Source organism: Tachypleus tridentatus, chromosome 9 (assembly GCF_004210375.1).
Source record: "Tachypleus tridentatus isolate NWPU-2018 chromosome 9, ASM421037v1, whole genome shotgun sequence".
In the NCBI taxonomy this organism is placed as follows: domain Eukaryota; kingdom Metazoa; phylum Arthropoda; class Merostomata; order Xiphosura; family Limulidae; genus Tachypleus; species Tachypleus tridentatus.
Genome location: NC_134833.1, coordinates 6258764 through 6277669, shown reverse-complemented (window position 1 = coordinate 6277669; position 18906 = coordinate 6258764). Strand labels below are relative to the sequence as shown.

At 31.8% G+C, this 18906-nt stretch overlaps 2 protein-coding genes across 3 annotated transcripts in view; both read right to left on the bottom strand.

The window, feature by feature from the left end:
- LOC143224710 (bromodomain adjacent to zinc finger domain protein 2B-like) overlaps window positions 1-6280 on the bottom strand; it is a 21027-nt gene extending 14747 nt beyond the window's left edge. Inside the window, exons 1-2 of one of the 2 annotated variants that reach the window (XM_076452923.1) lie at window positions 5058-6280; window positions 1331-1489 (exon numbers count right to left, since the gene is read on the bottom strand). In XM_076452923.1, the coding sequence (XP_076309038.1) occupies window positions 1331-1489; window positions 5058-6018 (1120 nt within the window). In that variant the 5' untranslated portion in view covers window positions 6019-6280. The remainder of the gene's footprint in view (window positions 1-1330; window positions 1490-5057) is intronic. The other variant, XM_076452924.1, reaches the window with a different exon arrangement.
- Window positions 6280-18906, bottom strand: part of LOC143226976 (bromodomain adjacent to zinc finger domain protein 2B-like) — a 26827-nt gene continuing 14200 nt past the window's right edge. The window contains exons 9-11 of the mRNA XM_076458526.1: window positions 12669-12969; window positions 10478-10537; window positions 6280-6462 (exon numbers count right to left, since the gene is read on the bottom strand). Of these exons, the coding sequence (XP_076314641.1) occupies window positions 6280-6462; window positions 10478-10537; window positions 12669-12969 (544 nt within the window). The remainder of the gene's footprint in view (window positions 6463-10477; window positions 10538-12668; window positions 12970-18906) is intronic.

Sequence of the window (18906 nt, the reverse complement as noted above, 5' to 3'; positions counted from 1 at the left end):
TATAAATGGACTTACATCGGCCATATTTCTCTGAATAAAGAAACAAATTTATAATACATGCGTAACTGAATATAACATAATAACATATGGATGGGTAGGGACTTACGGGCCACCCTGTAGTTTACTGAACATGTGGTACAGATGTAATAAAACCAGATTATTTGACACACATTATAGTTTACTGAACATGTGGTACAGATGTAATAAAACCAGATTATTTGACACACATTATAGTTTACTGAACATGTGGTACAGATGTAATAAAACCAGATTATCTGACACACATTATAGTTTACTGAACATGTGGTACAGATGTAATAAAACCAGATTATTTGACACACATTATAGTTTACTGAACATGTGGTACAGATGTAATAAAACCAGATTATCTGACACACATTATAGTTTACTGAACATATGTTATATATGTCATAAAACCAGGTTATCTGACACACACACGTTATAGTTTACTGAGCATATATTATAACATCTAACTGTTCTAACATCTGTAACTAAAGAGTTACAGTTTAAAATTGTTATCAAGTATTTACTACATGTTATAATCTATAAACAGTTACAGTTTAAAATTGTTATCAAGTATTTATTACATATTATAATCTCTAAAGAGTTACAGTTTAAAACTGTTAAGTATTTACTATATATTATAAAGTCTCTAAAGTATTACAGTTTAAAACTGTTATTAAGTATTTACTATATATTATAATATCTAAGGTGTTACAGTTTAAAACTGTTATCAAGTATTTACTACATATTATAAAGTCTCTAAAGTATTACAGTTTAAAACTGTTATTAAGTATTTACTACATATTATAAAGTCTCTAAAGTATTACAGTTTAAAACTGTTATTAAGTATTTACTATACATTATAAAGTCTCTAAAGTATTACAGTTTAAAACTGTTATTAAGTATTTATTACATATTATAAAGTCTCTAAAGTATTACAGTTTAAAACTGTTAAGTATTTACTATATATTATAAAGTCTCTAAAGTGTTACAGTTTAAAACTGTTATCAAGTATTTACTACATATTATAAAGTCTCTAAAGTATTACAGTTTAAGACTGTTATCAAGTATTTACTATACATTCTAAGTTTCCAAACTAAACATTTGAAAATGTGAACTTTTATAGTGTTATGTTTGAATAAAATATAAACATTTATTTTTAGACAGTAAAAAGACATCTGAATTACATCTGGTCCATAATAACAGATGTAAGCCAACACTAAGGTTTACATTTTTAATGTAACCTGATCAAGAATATTAAGCAACCTTATTATAGCACTAAGATATTTTGACAATAAAATCTAACCTTTCTGCTGACCCTGAGTAAAAGCATGGCAAACATAATTAAAATGTTTTTGAAGTTGTTTCTGAAGATGTCTTTCTCTGACACCACGTGGATGAAGAGAATTCAGGAACGACTTTAACTGTTCAACGTCATTTATCGTCCACCACCCTTTCTGATACTCTACAAAAGATTAAGAATTTTTGTCACACGCTACAGTTAACACAATATATCCTAATGTTATGTCTGAGATATACAACACTGGGCGATGGTGTAAGCACATTTCAAACTCAAAACAAAGGGTGTGAAGAAACACACTTCACCGCTTCAACAAAATAAGTATGTTCTGCCTGGTTATTGGTGTCCTTCACAATCTACAGTCAGGTTAAACAAATTATAAAGTTTAAGATGTTTTTCCAAGAAATATAGAACCTACCAACCCACTACCCCTCTTTTTAGGGTAAGCTTAATGTCATTATTTATGCAAAAATTCATTTATAATATTCCAATTAATTCCAATATTTTAAAATTTTACTTCTAAACTACCTAGAATTTGTTTATTAAAATTAATTCTTCACATCTTTTGCCATAATATAAAGTAGATAACTGATTCCATTACCATAGTAGAGTTTGCAAATTTCTACAAACTATTCCTAACTGCAGTTTAAAATCTGTAATTCATGTTCTGCTCCATAATGACCTTAACCCCAACTAGTTCTGGGATCAGCTGGGTTTGTTTGTTTTTTTTTAGCCCTTAATCTCAACTAGTTTGGTAGTTGGCTGATATTTTTTGTAAGCCTTTTTAAACTAGTATGGCCAGTTCAAACAGCAACCATACACGACATGTATCCTCGGCAACGAGGATCTGAATTCACGATCACCACATTGTGAACTGAGTGCGTTAACACCAGGATAACACCTTCTAAACACCAGGCTAGCACCTTCTAAACACCAGGATAACACCTTCAATAGAATATTGACCAAAAAAAAATGTTTTCTTACATGTCAAAAATGGTGGTGTTACAGACAGACAAACTGACCTTTTCTACAAGCAGAGGGCAGATAAAAACCTTAAATGTCTTTTTCTACAGTATAATAAACTGTTTTTATACAGCTTCTTGATACTAGATAAAAATAAAAATATTCGAGCCTAGAACTAATCTTCAAAAAAAAAAAACAACTATTTCTTGTACTATTAAATAGAATACTAACACCTGCTGTCCTCTGCATATTCTGAAAATTACTTCAACTTGACAAAGAAACCAAGTCCAGGTCAAAACTAGTTTTGTTTAGGTATCAGTTTTATTTATTACACTAAATGAAGAATAATAACAGTAATTGTTGAAATGTTAATTTACAAAATTCTCTGAAGTGCACTGAATCACCTCAACTTCCACAACATTATGAAGTGAACTGATTCACCTCAACTTTCACAACATTATGAAGTGAACTGATTCACCTCAACTTCCACAACATTATGAAGTGAACTGATTCACCTCAACTTTCACAACATTATGAAGTGAACTGATTCACCTCAACTTTCACAACATTATGAAGTGAACTGATTCACCTCAATTTTCACATTATGAAGTGCACTGAATCACCTCAACTTTCACAACATTATGAAGTGCACTGAACCACCTCAACTTTCACAATATTATGAAGTGCACTGAATCACCTCAACTTTCACAACATTATGAAGTGCACTGAACCACCTCAACTTTCACAACATTATGAAGTGCACTGAACCACCTCAACTTTCACAACATTATGAAGTGCACTGAACCACCTCAACTTTCACATTATGAAGTGCACTTATTCACCTCAACTTTCACAACATTACGAAGTGCACTGAACCACCTCAACTTTCACAACATTACGAAGTGCACTTATTCACCTCAACTTTCACAACATTACGAAGTGCACTTATTCACCTCAACTTTCACAACATTACGAAGTGCACTTATTCACCTCAACTTTCACAACATTACGGTGCACTTATTCACCTCAACTTTCACAACATTGTACGGTGCACTGAATCACCTCAACTTTCACAACATTATGAAGTGCACTGAATCACCTCAACTTTCACAACATTATGAAGTGCACTGAATCACCTCAACTTTCACAACATTATGAAGTGCACTGAATCACCTCAACTTTCACAACATTATGAAGTGCACTGAATCACCTCAACTTTCACAACATTACGAAGTGCACTTATTCACCTCAACTTTCACAACATTATGAAGTGTACTGAATCACCTCAACTTTCACAACATTATGAAGTGCACTGAATCACCTCAACTTTCACAACATTATGAAGTGCACTGAATCACCTCAACTTTCACAACATTATGAAATGCACTGAATCACCTCAACTTTCACAACATTATGAAGTGCACTGAATCACCTCAACTTTCACAACATTATGAAGTGCACTGAATCACCTCAACTTTCACAACATTATGAAGTGCACTGAATCACCTCAACTTTCACAACATTATGAAGTGCACTGAATCACCTCAACTTTCACAACATTATGAAGTGCACTGAACCACCTCAACTTTCACATTATGAAGTGAACTGAATCACCTCAACTTTCACAACATTATGAAGTGCACTGAATCACCTCAACTTTCACAACATTACGAAGTGCACTTATTCACCTCAACTTTCACAACATTATGAAGTGCACTGAACCACCTCAACTTTCACATTATGAAGTGCACTGAATCACCTCAACTTTCACAACATTATGAAGTGCACTGAATCACCTCAACTTTCACAACATTACGAAGTGCACTTATTCACCTCAACTTTCACAACATTACGAAGTGCACTTATTCACCTCAACTTTCACAACATTATGAAGTGCACTGAATCACCTCAACTTTCACAACATTATGAAGTGCACTGAATCACCTCAACTTTCACAACATTATGAAGTGCACTGAATCACCTCAACTTTCACAACATTATGAAGTGCACTGAATCACCTCAACTTTCACAACATTATGAAGTGCACTGAATCACCTCAACTTTCACAACATTATGAAGTGCACTGAATCACCTCAACTTTCACAACATTATGAAGTGCACTGAATCACCTCAACTTTCACAACATTATGAAGTGCACTGAATCACCTCAACTTTCACAACATTATGAAGTGCACTGAATCACCTCAACTTTCACAACATTATGAAGTGCACTTATTCACCTCAACTTTCACAACATTATATGAGACAGTTTATAATAATTATATAAGTGAACTACTGCAAACTGTGTGAATTATTTTATATTTCAGTTATACAGAGATAGGTTAACTAAATACATTATACATATCACTACATCTGATTTACAGAATCAAGATACTTTATATTATACAAACATTCTAAAAACTAATTATTTTTAATCTTCTATAATTAAGAAATTCAGCAATTCAGGTTTGTGTATATATAACATCAACTGAATAAAGTCATTTGTGTACAATGCATTTCTCATCACTCATAAAATATCCATTTTCACTGAAACAGTATTAACAACCCATTTGTAATCTACAAGAAATATTCATTTCATTCACCTTAATCTTAATGTATAAAAATTATTTCGGTACTTTTAAACAATACTGGATATATACTGTAAAAAATTTTGATGAAAAATACATTTCGTATTTTAGATGTGTTTCACATAAAACATGTACACTGTGTCTTTAGGTTACAGCCAACTGACAATAAATATAAACTTTACCTTTTGGTATTGCACGAGGAGTTGCATACTGGTTCAGTTTTTCTGACAGAAGACTCTGCTGAGCTTGGAGTGAGTTTTCTAGAGAACAGTTGGAATAAGACCCGTACGGTACAGGACCAGGAGTGGAGGATGGAGATGGAACAGAAGATGGGGTGGAGCAGAAAGAAGGAGGAATCACAGAGGCAGATAGAGAATATGGTGTAGGCGTCAGGCGTGATGACTCTGTTGTCGTGTAAAGAGAATTCATCAAGGAGGGATTAAGAAGTGGATTTGGCATTAGAGGTGGTGGAAGTCCATTCAAGAGTCCCAGATGGAGGTTAGCAAGAGCCAGAGCTGCAGCAGTAGAAGTATGTCCAGCCATGGAACTGGTAGGAGTGCTTTGGCTGTGTGAGGTTGTTGGTGGCTGGGAACTATTTGACAAAGTACTGTGCGTCTCTTGAGAGCTCTTGGAAGGAATATGTTTACAAGGGGATCCTTGAATTATTGAAGTACTATCACAAGGTATCCTAGGAAGAACACTAAACCAGGGTTTCTGTTTCTCTGACAAGGTTTTGAGCATTTGTTCTGCTGAAAGAAAGGTGGGGGTTAACCCTAACAGCGGATTAAACGATGAACTAGAAACCGAAGGTTCAATTTTAGGAAGATTCAAGTAGCTACCTTTTAATTCCCTGCCGTGTAATAAAGGTCCATTCATGAGCATTGAACCTGCGAGGACTGAAGCAAAGAAAGGAGAATGAAGCAACCAGTTCTGTTCAACACTAGGAACACTACTTGCCAAAGTGTTTGGAACATCAGGTTCAACAGATTTATCATCTTCTGTTCCTGGTTCTGGCAAAACATCAGAAGAACTTTTCAGTTTTGTAGGCGATTCTTTCTTAACATTAAAGTAATGTGAAGGTGAATCAGTTTTTTGTTTGTTCTCTTTCACTGGCTGTACTTTCCACCTTTTCCTTACTATCATTAGTGTTCACGGTGTTTTCTTTTCGTTCTAAAGACTCACTTTCTTCTTCAACCCAAGGTACAGTCTCTCCACTAATCTTAACACTGTTTCCTTCTTCTGGTTTACATTTTTCTGACATGTTACTATTTATTTCTTTTAGGTTTGATTTTGTGCATGTCACATGTTTCTCTTCTTGTGGTTCCATCACATCCTTATCTGGTATTTTGTCACTTTCCTCTACAACAGATTTTTCTTTATTCTCCAGTTTTCCAGACTTCGTGACTAGTGTTTTATCTTGTTCTGATATATTTTCATTTTCCATCCCTGATGACTCAATTCCTTCAACAAAATACCTCCAGCACATGGAGTCACCCAGTAGAGACGTCCATAGCGGTCCTCACCGAAACATGTGCCTCGAATGGTATGGGCTGCTTTGGTCAATTTACTGTGAAACTGTGCTTGTTGCTATAGTAGAAAATTGAAATAACATTTGAATAATGTGTTAAAACTGGTATAACAAGGACAAGTTCCTGATCTTGTAATTATAATCACTGAATACACAAGTAACATACCCTATAAAACAAGCAAGCTTTGTTAAGAAACCAGTTTCAAAGTTTCTGAGAATCTTAATGTACTAAGAACATAAACCCATATTTTCTTTGTCAATGGTAAGTATGAATTCTCACTTGACTTTCCAACATCCTCTCACTATCCATAAACTTAAATATCAGGTACATGATCTAAGCCTTGTCCTCTTACAATGGACTACGAAATATTGGTCTAGTTTATAAATGATTTTGATTTAGGTAATCTTTATTATAAAATCATCAGTTGAGTATTTATAACAAGGAAACACCTTTCTCTACCGACATAGTCAACCACATCACACAATCATTAATACAGCGGATAATCTCTTTTTGGGGAGAACTCAAGAGTTAAATTCTAATTTGTCTTGCATGAGCTTTATAAAATAAATTTAAAATTTTCTAAAACCTACATGAATATTTTTCCAACAAGAGAAAAATACAATTTTTTTAACTAAAGAAAACATGAACTTAAACCTAAGATTGTTTATAGCATACTTATTTCCTTTATATACTTACTACATCAGCTCAAAGATTTAATGTGGACAACTAAGCACTGTTTGGAACCTGTAACATGACTGAATCTTTGTAAAACACTAATGATTATTTATATACTCTATATAATGAAATATGAGATTTTAGGAAAGACATATAAACAGAAAATCTAAGTACTTTTTTCACACTTTGCTATATTCAGTATCTAAACAAAATAACCTGATTAATATGAAAACCCACCACAAATTGTTATTTAAAACAATAAAAACAATTTATATCACAAATTAATGTTTCTTACGGTGTATGTTTATAACACTACAAATACTAGCAATAACAGTAAACTCTGTAGCAATACTCACACAGCAGGTTTTAAAAACTGTTTTCAATACTTATGGAACAGGAAATATGGTTGCCTTCATCAGTATGAAGTATTTAGAAACATGTTTCATTGTTAATCAAGACATTTAGCTGATGACTAGTAATAAAACTCAATAACTTGGATGTATTAAAAACACTACTACTTTCATATGACCTGAGACTGTTTTCTGTCATTTTATTTTGAAAAAATATATATATACACATATCACAAGATTAAACAATTTGTAACTAGTAAATGCAACGATTCTAAATGGTTTCATCAACACAGTTTCTGCTCTTTGAAAACCATCTTACAAAATTCCATTCATCAAACTGTGCCCTAAATGAAAAGTACTTTAAATTTGAAAAAACAAGGGCATGACCTCATCAATTATAATATTATGGACTAACCAGTAACAGCAAACAGTTGAAAAACCTTTTCTTCAAGACCTCATAAACTAGGGTTTCATGGGTTAACCAGTAATGATTTACTGAGACAACAGCCAGAAGAATCTTGTCTCCATGACCACATCAACTATAGTTTCATGGGTTAACCAGTAATGATTAACCAAGACAACAGCCAGAACCTTGTCTCAATGGCCTCATCAACCAGGATATCATAGATTAACCGGTAATGATTAAGTAAGACAACAGCCAACAAGAACCTTGTCTCCATGACCACATCAACTACAGTTTCATGGATTAACCAGTAATGATTAAGTAAGACAACAGCCAACAAGAACCTTGTCTCCATGACCACATTAACTACAGTTTCATGGATTAACCAGTAATGATTAAGTAAGACAACAGCCAACAAGACCTTTCTCTCCATGGTCTCATCAACTAGGAGTTTATGGGTGGGTTAACCAGTAATGATTAACCCTTTCACAATCTGTGACTGGTCAAAAGCCACATCACTGCAGTTGTTCAATTCCATTCAAAAGTTTTTTGAACTGCTATTTTTTGAATTTATGTGAATAAGTTTAGAATCAAATTGCAGATTAGAATTCAAACTTTAATATTATATACAAGTTAATTTCTTATATTAAAGAACCCACCAACATATGGATTTTTGTGAGCCATGTGGTATGTTGAATGCAGCACTGATCAAAATTAGATGTTTGTGATGTCAAAACGCTAAGCCTATAGTTCTGTAGTAACTCAAATTATTAATACTGACAAGTAAGAATATAAAATAAGAACCTCAAATCTTTTTACTTTCTGGAGATATGGCTTATGTACTGAATAAAAAATAATGGCTCTGTTCAACTCTCCATTTTAAGACATGATTCCTTATATACTCTTACTACTATATACGACATGTGAATAACCGACAGCTCAGAATGTCACACTAGTGGTTTTCTCAACTATTTTAACCTGTGAAAAGGTCAAAATGTCCTTTTGAACCAAGATTTGAAGACAGGTTCTGTCTTTAGCCTGCTTAAAGTTTCATACTCTTTTTACACCTAAATACACATTAATTACTAAGCTTCATAAGTTACAGTGGAATTTTATAGTATCAGTGTAGCCATGTATAATTGTTTGGTTATTCAACTGTATACATGAAACCTTAAAAACATTTTGTTTGATATCCTTCAGATATGAAATTTTAAAAGGCTTAACAACCTATGTCCAGCAGCAACCAAGTTCATAGGTCAAAACTAGAAGAGATAACTGTTTGCTTAAGTTCTTAATCTATTGTTCTCTATTTCAAGAAAAATAACTTATTTTTAAATATTAATCTGTCATCAGTAATATATCATGATATATGTATATATAATGTATAATAATTTAAATGTGATTGTATATTACAAAATACTAGTCCACTAAAACAGAGCCTAGACCAGGTCAATTTTATTTTATTTGATAGGGTACGTACACCACCCTCAATGCAAGCTACGTCTAGGCTCAACTAGAAGGTCAATATAATAAATACATATAGTTATGAGACTTAAGTTACTTAGACTAAATATTTGTATTTACATGTTATAATATGTAGTCATCCTAGTACAAAAACAACAATTTATATTTATTTCCCAACTTTCATGGTGGTTACAAAATTTGTCAAGTGACAAACCCTACATAATTAGAGTATAGAACATAACAAAATTTAAAGTCCTACTGAAAACAAATGTTTAAAATGTATTTAGAAGGTTCAAGAAATTACACAAATAATATCTGAGATTTTTATAATGAAGAATAGCTTTTAATCACAAATGAAATCACTTCACACTCAGAATAGTAACAAAACAGACACTATTTTCACAAACAAATCTTTAGTACAGTTATTTAAAATATGATTTTTTGTATACAAAAATTTACAATCCTTACTAAATTCTGGGAAGGTACGTATACTGTATCAAAAGTTAGTGTAAATATGTACATCAACAGGTGTATATTATACTGATCCTATTGTAAAAAGGTTAATCAAAACAATAAACAGTTGAATAACTTCTCTATCAATGACGTCATCACAAGTAGGGTTATTTTAAGTATGGTACTACTTAACAGCAGGGACTGACAAGGATTACAATCAATGTACACCCCCTACCCTACTGAAACCAACCATTCAAAGTACTGGTTTCAATGTATTAATTGCGTATATGCTAAAAAATTGCTAATGTTTCCAGTACAACAATTCAAACATTTATAAAACAACATTTTTGTCTACTACCCACCTGATAATTTCAGCAGAAATAGTGCCTAGATGGCGTGGATTACTGCTACCTGATTTCTCTAACTTACTTGACTAATCTGTGGGTATCTGGTTTTGATACCCCAATAAAAAGTACATACTTCTGGATACTTGTTATATTAATTCTATAAATAACCAACAACCCTTGCTTTCCATTAAAATTTTAATTCTTTTTCTACATATCCAGTAATGATTAACTGAGAGAAGAAACAGGCACACACACTTTCTCAAGAAACCTGTAATTGTGAAATAAATCATTAAAACCTTTAGTCCCATTTATTTACAGTTCTATAAAAAGTTACCAAAAACAAAAGTGATAATTTTCTAATAAAAACTCAATATGGTTCACCTTTGAAAGTTTTTCAATTTTCTTCTCTAACTCTTCATTAGAGAAACCAAGTTCTTCATCCTGCCGAGGGTTATAAAATATACAAAAATATAACTATCCTGTTCCTGGTAGGACATACAAACATTCTCTGTTTAACATGTAAGATCTAATTACACTAAGCTCTTTACTTCAAAAACTGTATTCATGAGCAAAAAATAAAAAAATCTTTCTTTTTAATATGAACATTGCAAGTTTAGTCACTAGCTATAAACTTGATTATTTAAAGTGAGTACACTCTCAACAAATGCTACTGGTCATAACACCATTCAAACAAAATGATACAGATAACAAAATTATTTAGGCATAAGTCTACCACTTAGTACTCTACATACTGTTTACAGCAATCTAGAAAGATGACAAAGTTCTCCTGGTTAGTTCTATAGACAGACAGTTAACATACCACAAACAAAAATGAACAGGAAACTTTCCTTCCATTAGCAAGAAGGAAATTATATGTACTGATACTTGGTGAATTATTATCTACTGATCAAAAGCAAGGTAACTAAAGACATCAAAAGTGAAAATGTAACTTATAAATTATTGAAACCAATTCTACAAAACAACTTCCCAAATATGATCATAAGGTAATAAATCAATACATAAGAACAGTTAAAGTGATAATGTTAGAATTAATCATTAATCAGGTACGTTCTGTAGTTAATATTACTTTCAGATATAACTAGCATCTATTAACTTAATTTGTAAATCCATGTATTATGTCAACGTTGTAAAATAATCTCCACAAGTTGTTCTAACGAGACTTCATCAAACAACACAAACTGTACTTATCCATGATAAAACTTTAGTACAAAGTACAAACCTACACTTACAGTTACAACCTGACACAAACAAATTACTAACCTCTCCATCAGACATCCTGCTTGTTGCTTGAGTAGCATCACTCTCATTACCTGACACAAACAAATTACTAACCTCTCCATCAGACATCCTGCTTGTTGCTTGAGTAGCATCACTCTCATTACCTGACACAAACAAATTACTAACCTCTCCATCAGACATCCTGCTTGTTGCTTGAGTAACATCACTCTCATTACCTGACACAAACAAATTACTAACCTCTCCATCAGACATCCTGCTTGTTGCTTGAGTAACATCACTCTCATTACCTGACACAAACAAATTACTAACCTCTCCATCAGACATCTTGCTTGTTGCTTGAGTAACATCATTCTCACTACCTGACACAAACAAATTACTAACCTCTCCATCAGACATCTTGCTTGTTGCTTGAGTAACATCACTTTCATTACCTGACACAAAGAAATTACTAACCTCTCCATCAGACATCCTGTTTGTTGCTTGAGTAACATCACTCTCATTACCTGACACAAACAAATTACTAACCTCTCCATCAGACATCCTGCTTGTTGCTTGAGTAGCATCACTCTCATTACCTGACACAAACAAATTACTAACCTCTCCATCAGACATCCTGCTTGTTTGCTTGGGTAACATCACTCTCATTACCTGACACAAACAAATTACTAACCTCTCCATCAGACATTCTGTTTGTTGCTTGAGTAACATCACTCATTACCTGACACAAACAAATTACTAACCTCTCCATCAGACATCCTGCTTGTTGCTTGAGTAACATCACTCTCATTACCTGACACAAACAAATTACTAACCTCTCCATCAGACATTCTGTTTGTTTGCTTGAGTAACATCACTCATTACCTGACACAAACAAATTACTAACCTCTCCATCAGACATCCTGTTTGTTGCTTGAGTAACATCACTCTCATTACCTGACACAAACAAATTACTAACCTCTCCATCAGACATCCTGCTTGTTGCTTGAGTAGCATCACTCTCATTACCTGACACAAACAAATTACTAACCTCTCCATCAGACATCCTGCTTGTTGCTTGAGTAACATCACTCTCATTACCTGACACAAACAAATTACTAACCTCTCCATCAGACATTCTGTTTGTTGCTTGAGTAACATCACTCATTACCTGACACAAACAAATTACTAACCTCTCCATCAGACATCCTGCTTGTTGCTTGAGTAACATCACTCTCATTACCTGACACAAACAAATTACTAACCTCTCCATCAGACATCCTGCTTGTTGGCGGGTAACATCATTCTCACTACCTGACACAAACAAATTACTAACCTCTCCATCAGACATCCTGCTTGTTGCTTGAGTAACATCACTCTCATTACCACTTTCAACATCATTTTCCTCTTCTTCATATTTAGCTCTCACTTTATTTTCTTTAGCTGACTTACAAGCTTTGTTCTCTGTAATATTATTATCAACACTTGTACCTCCATTCATAGTTATTCTTGTGTCAGTCTTACTTGCTTCTCTGTTCACATTGTTCATTTGAGAATTTTCAAGAACAGTCTGAGAATTTTCTTTATTTCTTTGTACTAAACTTTTTAGTGCCCTTGTTTGCTGGATGTTTCGCAACCTGAAAACAAGTTGACGGTATATACATAAATACGTTTTGGTAAAAAGTTGAAAAAAATTATCTCAGTATTAATCACCAAACTCATAACTGTTGTCATTACAAAAAATACCAAATTCAAAAAAAAAATCAAAAAGCCAACAAACAATCAACATGAAACAAGCCATGTTTCACACCAGCTAGATCTCAGAAATAATTAAAAACAGAACCTATTAGAGAACAATATACAACTTGTTGAAGATCAAAATAAAACCTGCTATAGAACATTACAAAACCTGCAACAGACAGTGATAAGCTGTGATATGAACCATTCACAGTTTATTAAAGAAAACACCTACATTTACAGACATGAAAACACTGTTATTGAAGTATTACTCAATACAATGACCATTCACAGTTTATTAAAGAAAACACCTACATTTACAGACATGAAAACACTGTTATTGAAGTATTACTCAATACAATGACCATTCACAGTTTATTAAAGAAAACACCTACATTTACAGACATGAAAACACTGTTATTGAAGTATTACTCAATACAATGACCATTCACAGTTTATTAAAGAAAACACCTACATTTACAGACATGAAAACACTGTTATTGAAGTATTACTCAATACAATGACCATTCACAGTTTATTAAAGAAAACACCTACATTTACAGACATGAAAACACTGTTATTGAAGTATTACTCAATACAATGACCATTCACAGTTTATTAAAGAAAACACCTACATTTACAGACATGAAAACACTGTTATTGAAGTATTACTCAATACAATGACCATTCACAGTTTATTAAAGAAAACACCTACATTTACAGACATGAAAACACTGTTATTGAGTATTACTCATTACAATGACCATTCACAGTTTATTAAAGAAAACACCTACATTTACAGACATGAAAACACTGTTATTGAAGTATTACTCAATACAATGACCATTCACAGTTTATTAAAGAAAACACCTACATTTACAGACATGAAAACACTGTTATTGAAGTATTACTCAATACAATGACCATTCACAGTTTATTAAAGAAAACACCTACATTTACAGACATGAAAACACTGTTATTGAAGTATTACTCAATACAATGACCATTCACAGTTTATTAAAGAAAACACCTACATTTACAGACATGAAAACACTGTTATTGAAGTATTACTCAATACAATGACCATTCACAGTTTATTAAAGAAAACACCTACATTTACAGACATGAAAACACTGTTATTGAAGTATTACTCAATACAATGACCATTCACAGTTTATTAAAGAAAACACCTACATTTACAGACATGAAAACACTGTTATTGAAGTATTACTCAATACAATGACCATTCACAGTTTATTAAAGAAAACACCTACATTTACAGACATGAAAACACTGTTATTGAAGTATTACTCATTACAATAAATCAGCTAACATGATAACAGCTGTGTAATTACATAACTTGTTAACAGTGTCTTTACAATAACGATGAACCAGATCTGTCTGCAACTATTAATCGTTTTACTTATTAACAAACCAATTACTTCATTTAAAACATGTTTATCACAATACAGATCATCACTTTAAATATCCCTAAATTTACATAATATATTTTGCCTATTGGAAAACCAAATGGTGATGAAGCTTCTATTCAGCATAGGTCAGCATGGTTACAACATTTAAAACTTGTTAGTAATTCGTGAACTACAGAACACAGTAAAAATAATAAACACATCTCAAAACAATATGAATTTTAATCATATAATTCTGATACTAATTTTTGAAATCATAAAAGGTGGAAACAAGGGGGAGAGAAAGTAGTGACATTAGGCTATGGTAAGGATAGCTCTTATTTTAGAAATGACAGAAGATGGAAACAAGGGGGAAAGAAAGAAGTGACATTAGGCTATGGTAAGGATAGCTCTTATTTTAAAAATGACAGAAGATGGAAACAAGGGAAAGAAAGAGTGACATTAAGCTATAGTAAGGATAAGCTCTTATTTTAGAAATGATAAAAGATGGAAACAAGGGGAAAAGAAAAGAGTGACAGGCTATGGTAAGGGTAGCTCTTATTTTAGAAATGATAGAAGATGGAAACAAGGGGAATAAAAGTAGTGACATTAGGCTATAGTAAGGATAAACTCTTATTTTAAAATGACAGAAGATGGAAACAAGGGGTTAAAAAAAAGTGACATTAGGCTATAGTAAGGATAGCTCTTATTTTAGAAATGACAGAAGATGGAAACAAGGGGTAAAGAAAGAAGTGACATTAGGCTATGGTAAGGATAGCTCTTATTTTAAAAATGACAGAAGATGGAAACAAGGGGTAAAGAAAGAAGTGACATTAGGCTATGGTAAGGATAGCTCTTATTTTAGAAATGACAGAAGATGGAAACAAGGGGAAAGAAAGAAGTGACATTAGGCTATGGTAAGGATAGCTCTTATTTTAGAAATTAACAGAAGATGGAAACAAGGGGAAAGAAAGAAGTGACATTAGGCTATGGTAAGGATAGCTCTTATTTTAAAAATGACAGAAGATGGAAACAAGGGGTAAAGAAAGAAGTGACATTAGGCTATAGGTGGGATAAGCTCTTATTTTAGAAATGACAGAAGATGGAAACAAGGGGAAAGAAAGAAGTGACATTAGGCTATGGTAAGGATAGCTCTTATTTTAGAAATTAACAGAAGATGGAAACAAGGGGAAAGAAAGAAGTGACATTAAGCTATGGTAAGGATAGCTCTTATTTTAGAAATGACAGAAGATGGAAATAAGGGGGAAAGAAAGAAGCAATATTAGGCTCTGGTAAGGATAGCTCTTTTACTTTTTACCAAATGTTAGGACGTTTATATTAAGGTATTCTTACAACTAAGAAGTTCCCGAATTAATCAAACAAATATGGAGATAGAACAGCTCACAGCTCAATATGAATACTGAAAAAGTTTAGTCTCTCTATTTGAAATACGTCACATTAAAAACTATAAAGTTTAGCCTCTCTATATTTGAAATACGTCACATTAACAACTATAAAGTTTAGCCTCTCTATATTTGAAATACATCACATTAAAAACTATAAAGTTTAGTGTCTCTATATTTGAAATACGTCACATTAAAAACTATAAAGTTTAGTCTCTCTATATTTGAAATACGTCACATTAAAAACTATAAAGTTTAGTGTCTCTATATTTGAAATACGTCACATTAAAAACTATAAAGTTTAGTGTCTCTATATTTGAAATACGTCACATTAAAAACTATAAAGTTTAGTGTCTCTATATTTGAAATACGTCACATTAAAAACTATAAAGTTTAGTGTCTCTATATTTGAAATCGTCACATTAAAACTATAAAGTTTAGTGTCTCTATATTTGAAATACGTCACATTAAAAACTATAAAGTTTAGTGTCTCTATATTTGAAATACGTCACATTAAAAACTATAAAGTTTAGCCTCTCTATATTTGAAATACATCACATTAAAAACTATAAAGTTTAGTGTCTCTATATTTGAAATCGTCACATTAAAAACTATAAAGTTTAGTGTCTCTATATTTGAAATCGTCACATTAAAAACTATAAAGTTTAGTGTCTCTATATTTGAAATACGTCACATTAAAAACTATAAAGTTTAGTGTCTCTATATTTGAAATACATCACATTAAAAACTATAAAGTTTAGTGTCTCTATATTTGAAATACGTCACATTAAAAACTATAAAGTTTAGTGTCTCTATATTTGAAATACGTCACATTAAAAACTATAAAGTTTAGTGTCTCTATATTTGAAATCGTCACATTAAAACTATAAAGTTTAGTGTCTCTATATTTGAAATACGTCACATTAAAACTATAAAGTTTAGCCTCTCTATATTTGAAATCGTCACATTAAAAACTATAAAGTTTAGTGTCTCTATATTTGAAATACGTCACATTAAAACTATAAAGTTTAGTGTCTCTATATTTGAAATCGTCACATTAAAACTATAAAGTTTAGTGTCTCTATATTTGAAATACGTCACATTAAAAACTATAAAGTTTAGTGTCTCTATATTTGAAATACGTCACATTAAAAACTATAAAGTTTAGTGTCTCTATATTTGAAATACGTCACATTAAAAACTATAAAGTTTAGCCTCTCTATATTTGAAATCGTCACATTAAAACTATAAAGTTTAGTGTCTCTATATTTGAAATACGTCACATTAAAAACTATAAAGTTTAGTGTCTCTATATTTGAAATACGTCACATTAAAAACTATAAAGTTTAGTGTCTCTATATTTGAAATACGTCACATTAAAAACTATAAAGTTTAGTGTCTCTATATTTGAAATACGTCACATTAAAAACTATAAAGTTTAGTGTCTCTATATTTGAAATACGTCACATTAAAAACTATAAAGTTTAGTGTCTCTATATTTGAAATACGTCACATTAAAAACTATAAAGATTTCAACTTCATCTCATTTTTCAAACTTTTCACATCAGGTAGGACAAAGTGTATATGTAACAGAACTTTAGCATTGCATTCAAGATATAATTAAAACTATTTAATTATAAATGTATAAGAATAAACATGATAACAAAATGTAGCTATATAATTTTAAAAGCTAATCTATTAACTTTATCCTAGCATAAGAATTGTGATATTTTCTCTGAATCTTCCCTCTTCTATAACGTATTTACCACCCCTGATCTGGTAATTATTAACTTTAAGGTAAATTACCCATTATAATGTTATCACTAGACAAAACATAATATTTATAGCCTTCATTTTAATTTGGCTATAGGACTATAAAATAGAAAATCCGACCCCTCTTGCTACTCCCAACTGTCACACTGTCTTTCAGAAATCACCAATAGATCTCTCTAATGTTTAGTATTATTTTATAATCAATATAAAGCCAAAGCTTTAATCTACTAAACGACATAATACATCACACTGTTTTCTGTACAGAGAACTGTCTATTTCACAGTTCAAACTTTAGTCTCACAGGAAACACATCAACAAGTTTAGCTGAATACTCAATGGGTCTTGTCACACAGTTAGAAAGTCAGAAAAGTGGGACAGCTATGGGATACTGTCTCCTCTTAGGTGTGTTATTATTCTGGGTTGTTTGGTACATTACATAACCACTTCAGTGTGGAGTGGAGTGTGCCATATTGTGCAACTGTAAACTGACAAGCAAGTATGGAACACCCCATATTGTGCACTTTTAATTTCTTTCAAGCAACAATTGATTACTAAATTTTGATTAGTTGGTAATTTATTTCCATTAATATGATTGGCTCATTCATTAGTTCAAACCATACTGACTACATTAAAAACTTACATGCAATTTTCTTTTATATACTGAACATATTACATAATACAAATGAAATATGTAAAAATAAAATAAAATTCTGGGAAAAAAAAATTCCACACTGTGCTGTCGTTTTCAATGAAAAACTCCACAGCTAAAGGGTTAATTAAATAAAATATTATTCATTGCAAGAACCAGGGTTAAATGTCATTGAAATTCAAAAGAAAAAGAAAGCAATATCCAGGTAAGTTTTATTTTCACGTATATTCTTCATTACTATTATAAAAGAAACTAAAATATAAAACTTGTTCGGTTACTTATGGATAAATTAGTTAAAATAAATAATAAAATATTTTTTTATATAACTTAAGAGTAACACAAGCTACTGATTCACCAAGTGTTTTACAAATTTTGTGGGAAGATTATTAATTGTAACCAGTTCAAAAGGCAACAAAACAATAAAGTTAATTATAAATAGATGTGTACTGTTACAACCTTTATGTTATTTAGGACAAATAACAGTGGTTTCCTGTTACAATTTTCAATAATTACAGAAGAAAAACAGGTAATTAAGAATTATTTCCAAATCTTTCACAGTAGTGACATGATTAATCAAAGTGACTGACTCTAAAACAGAGTTTT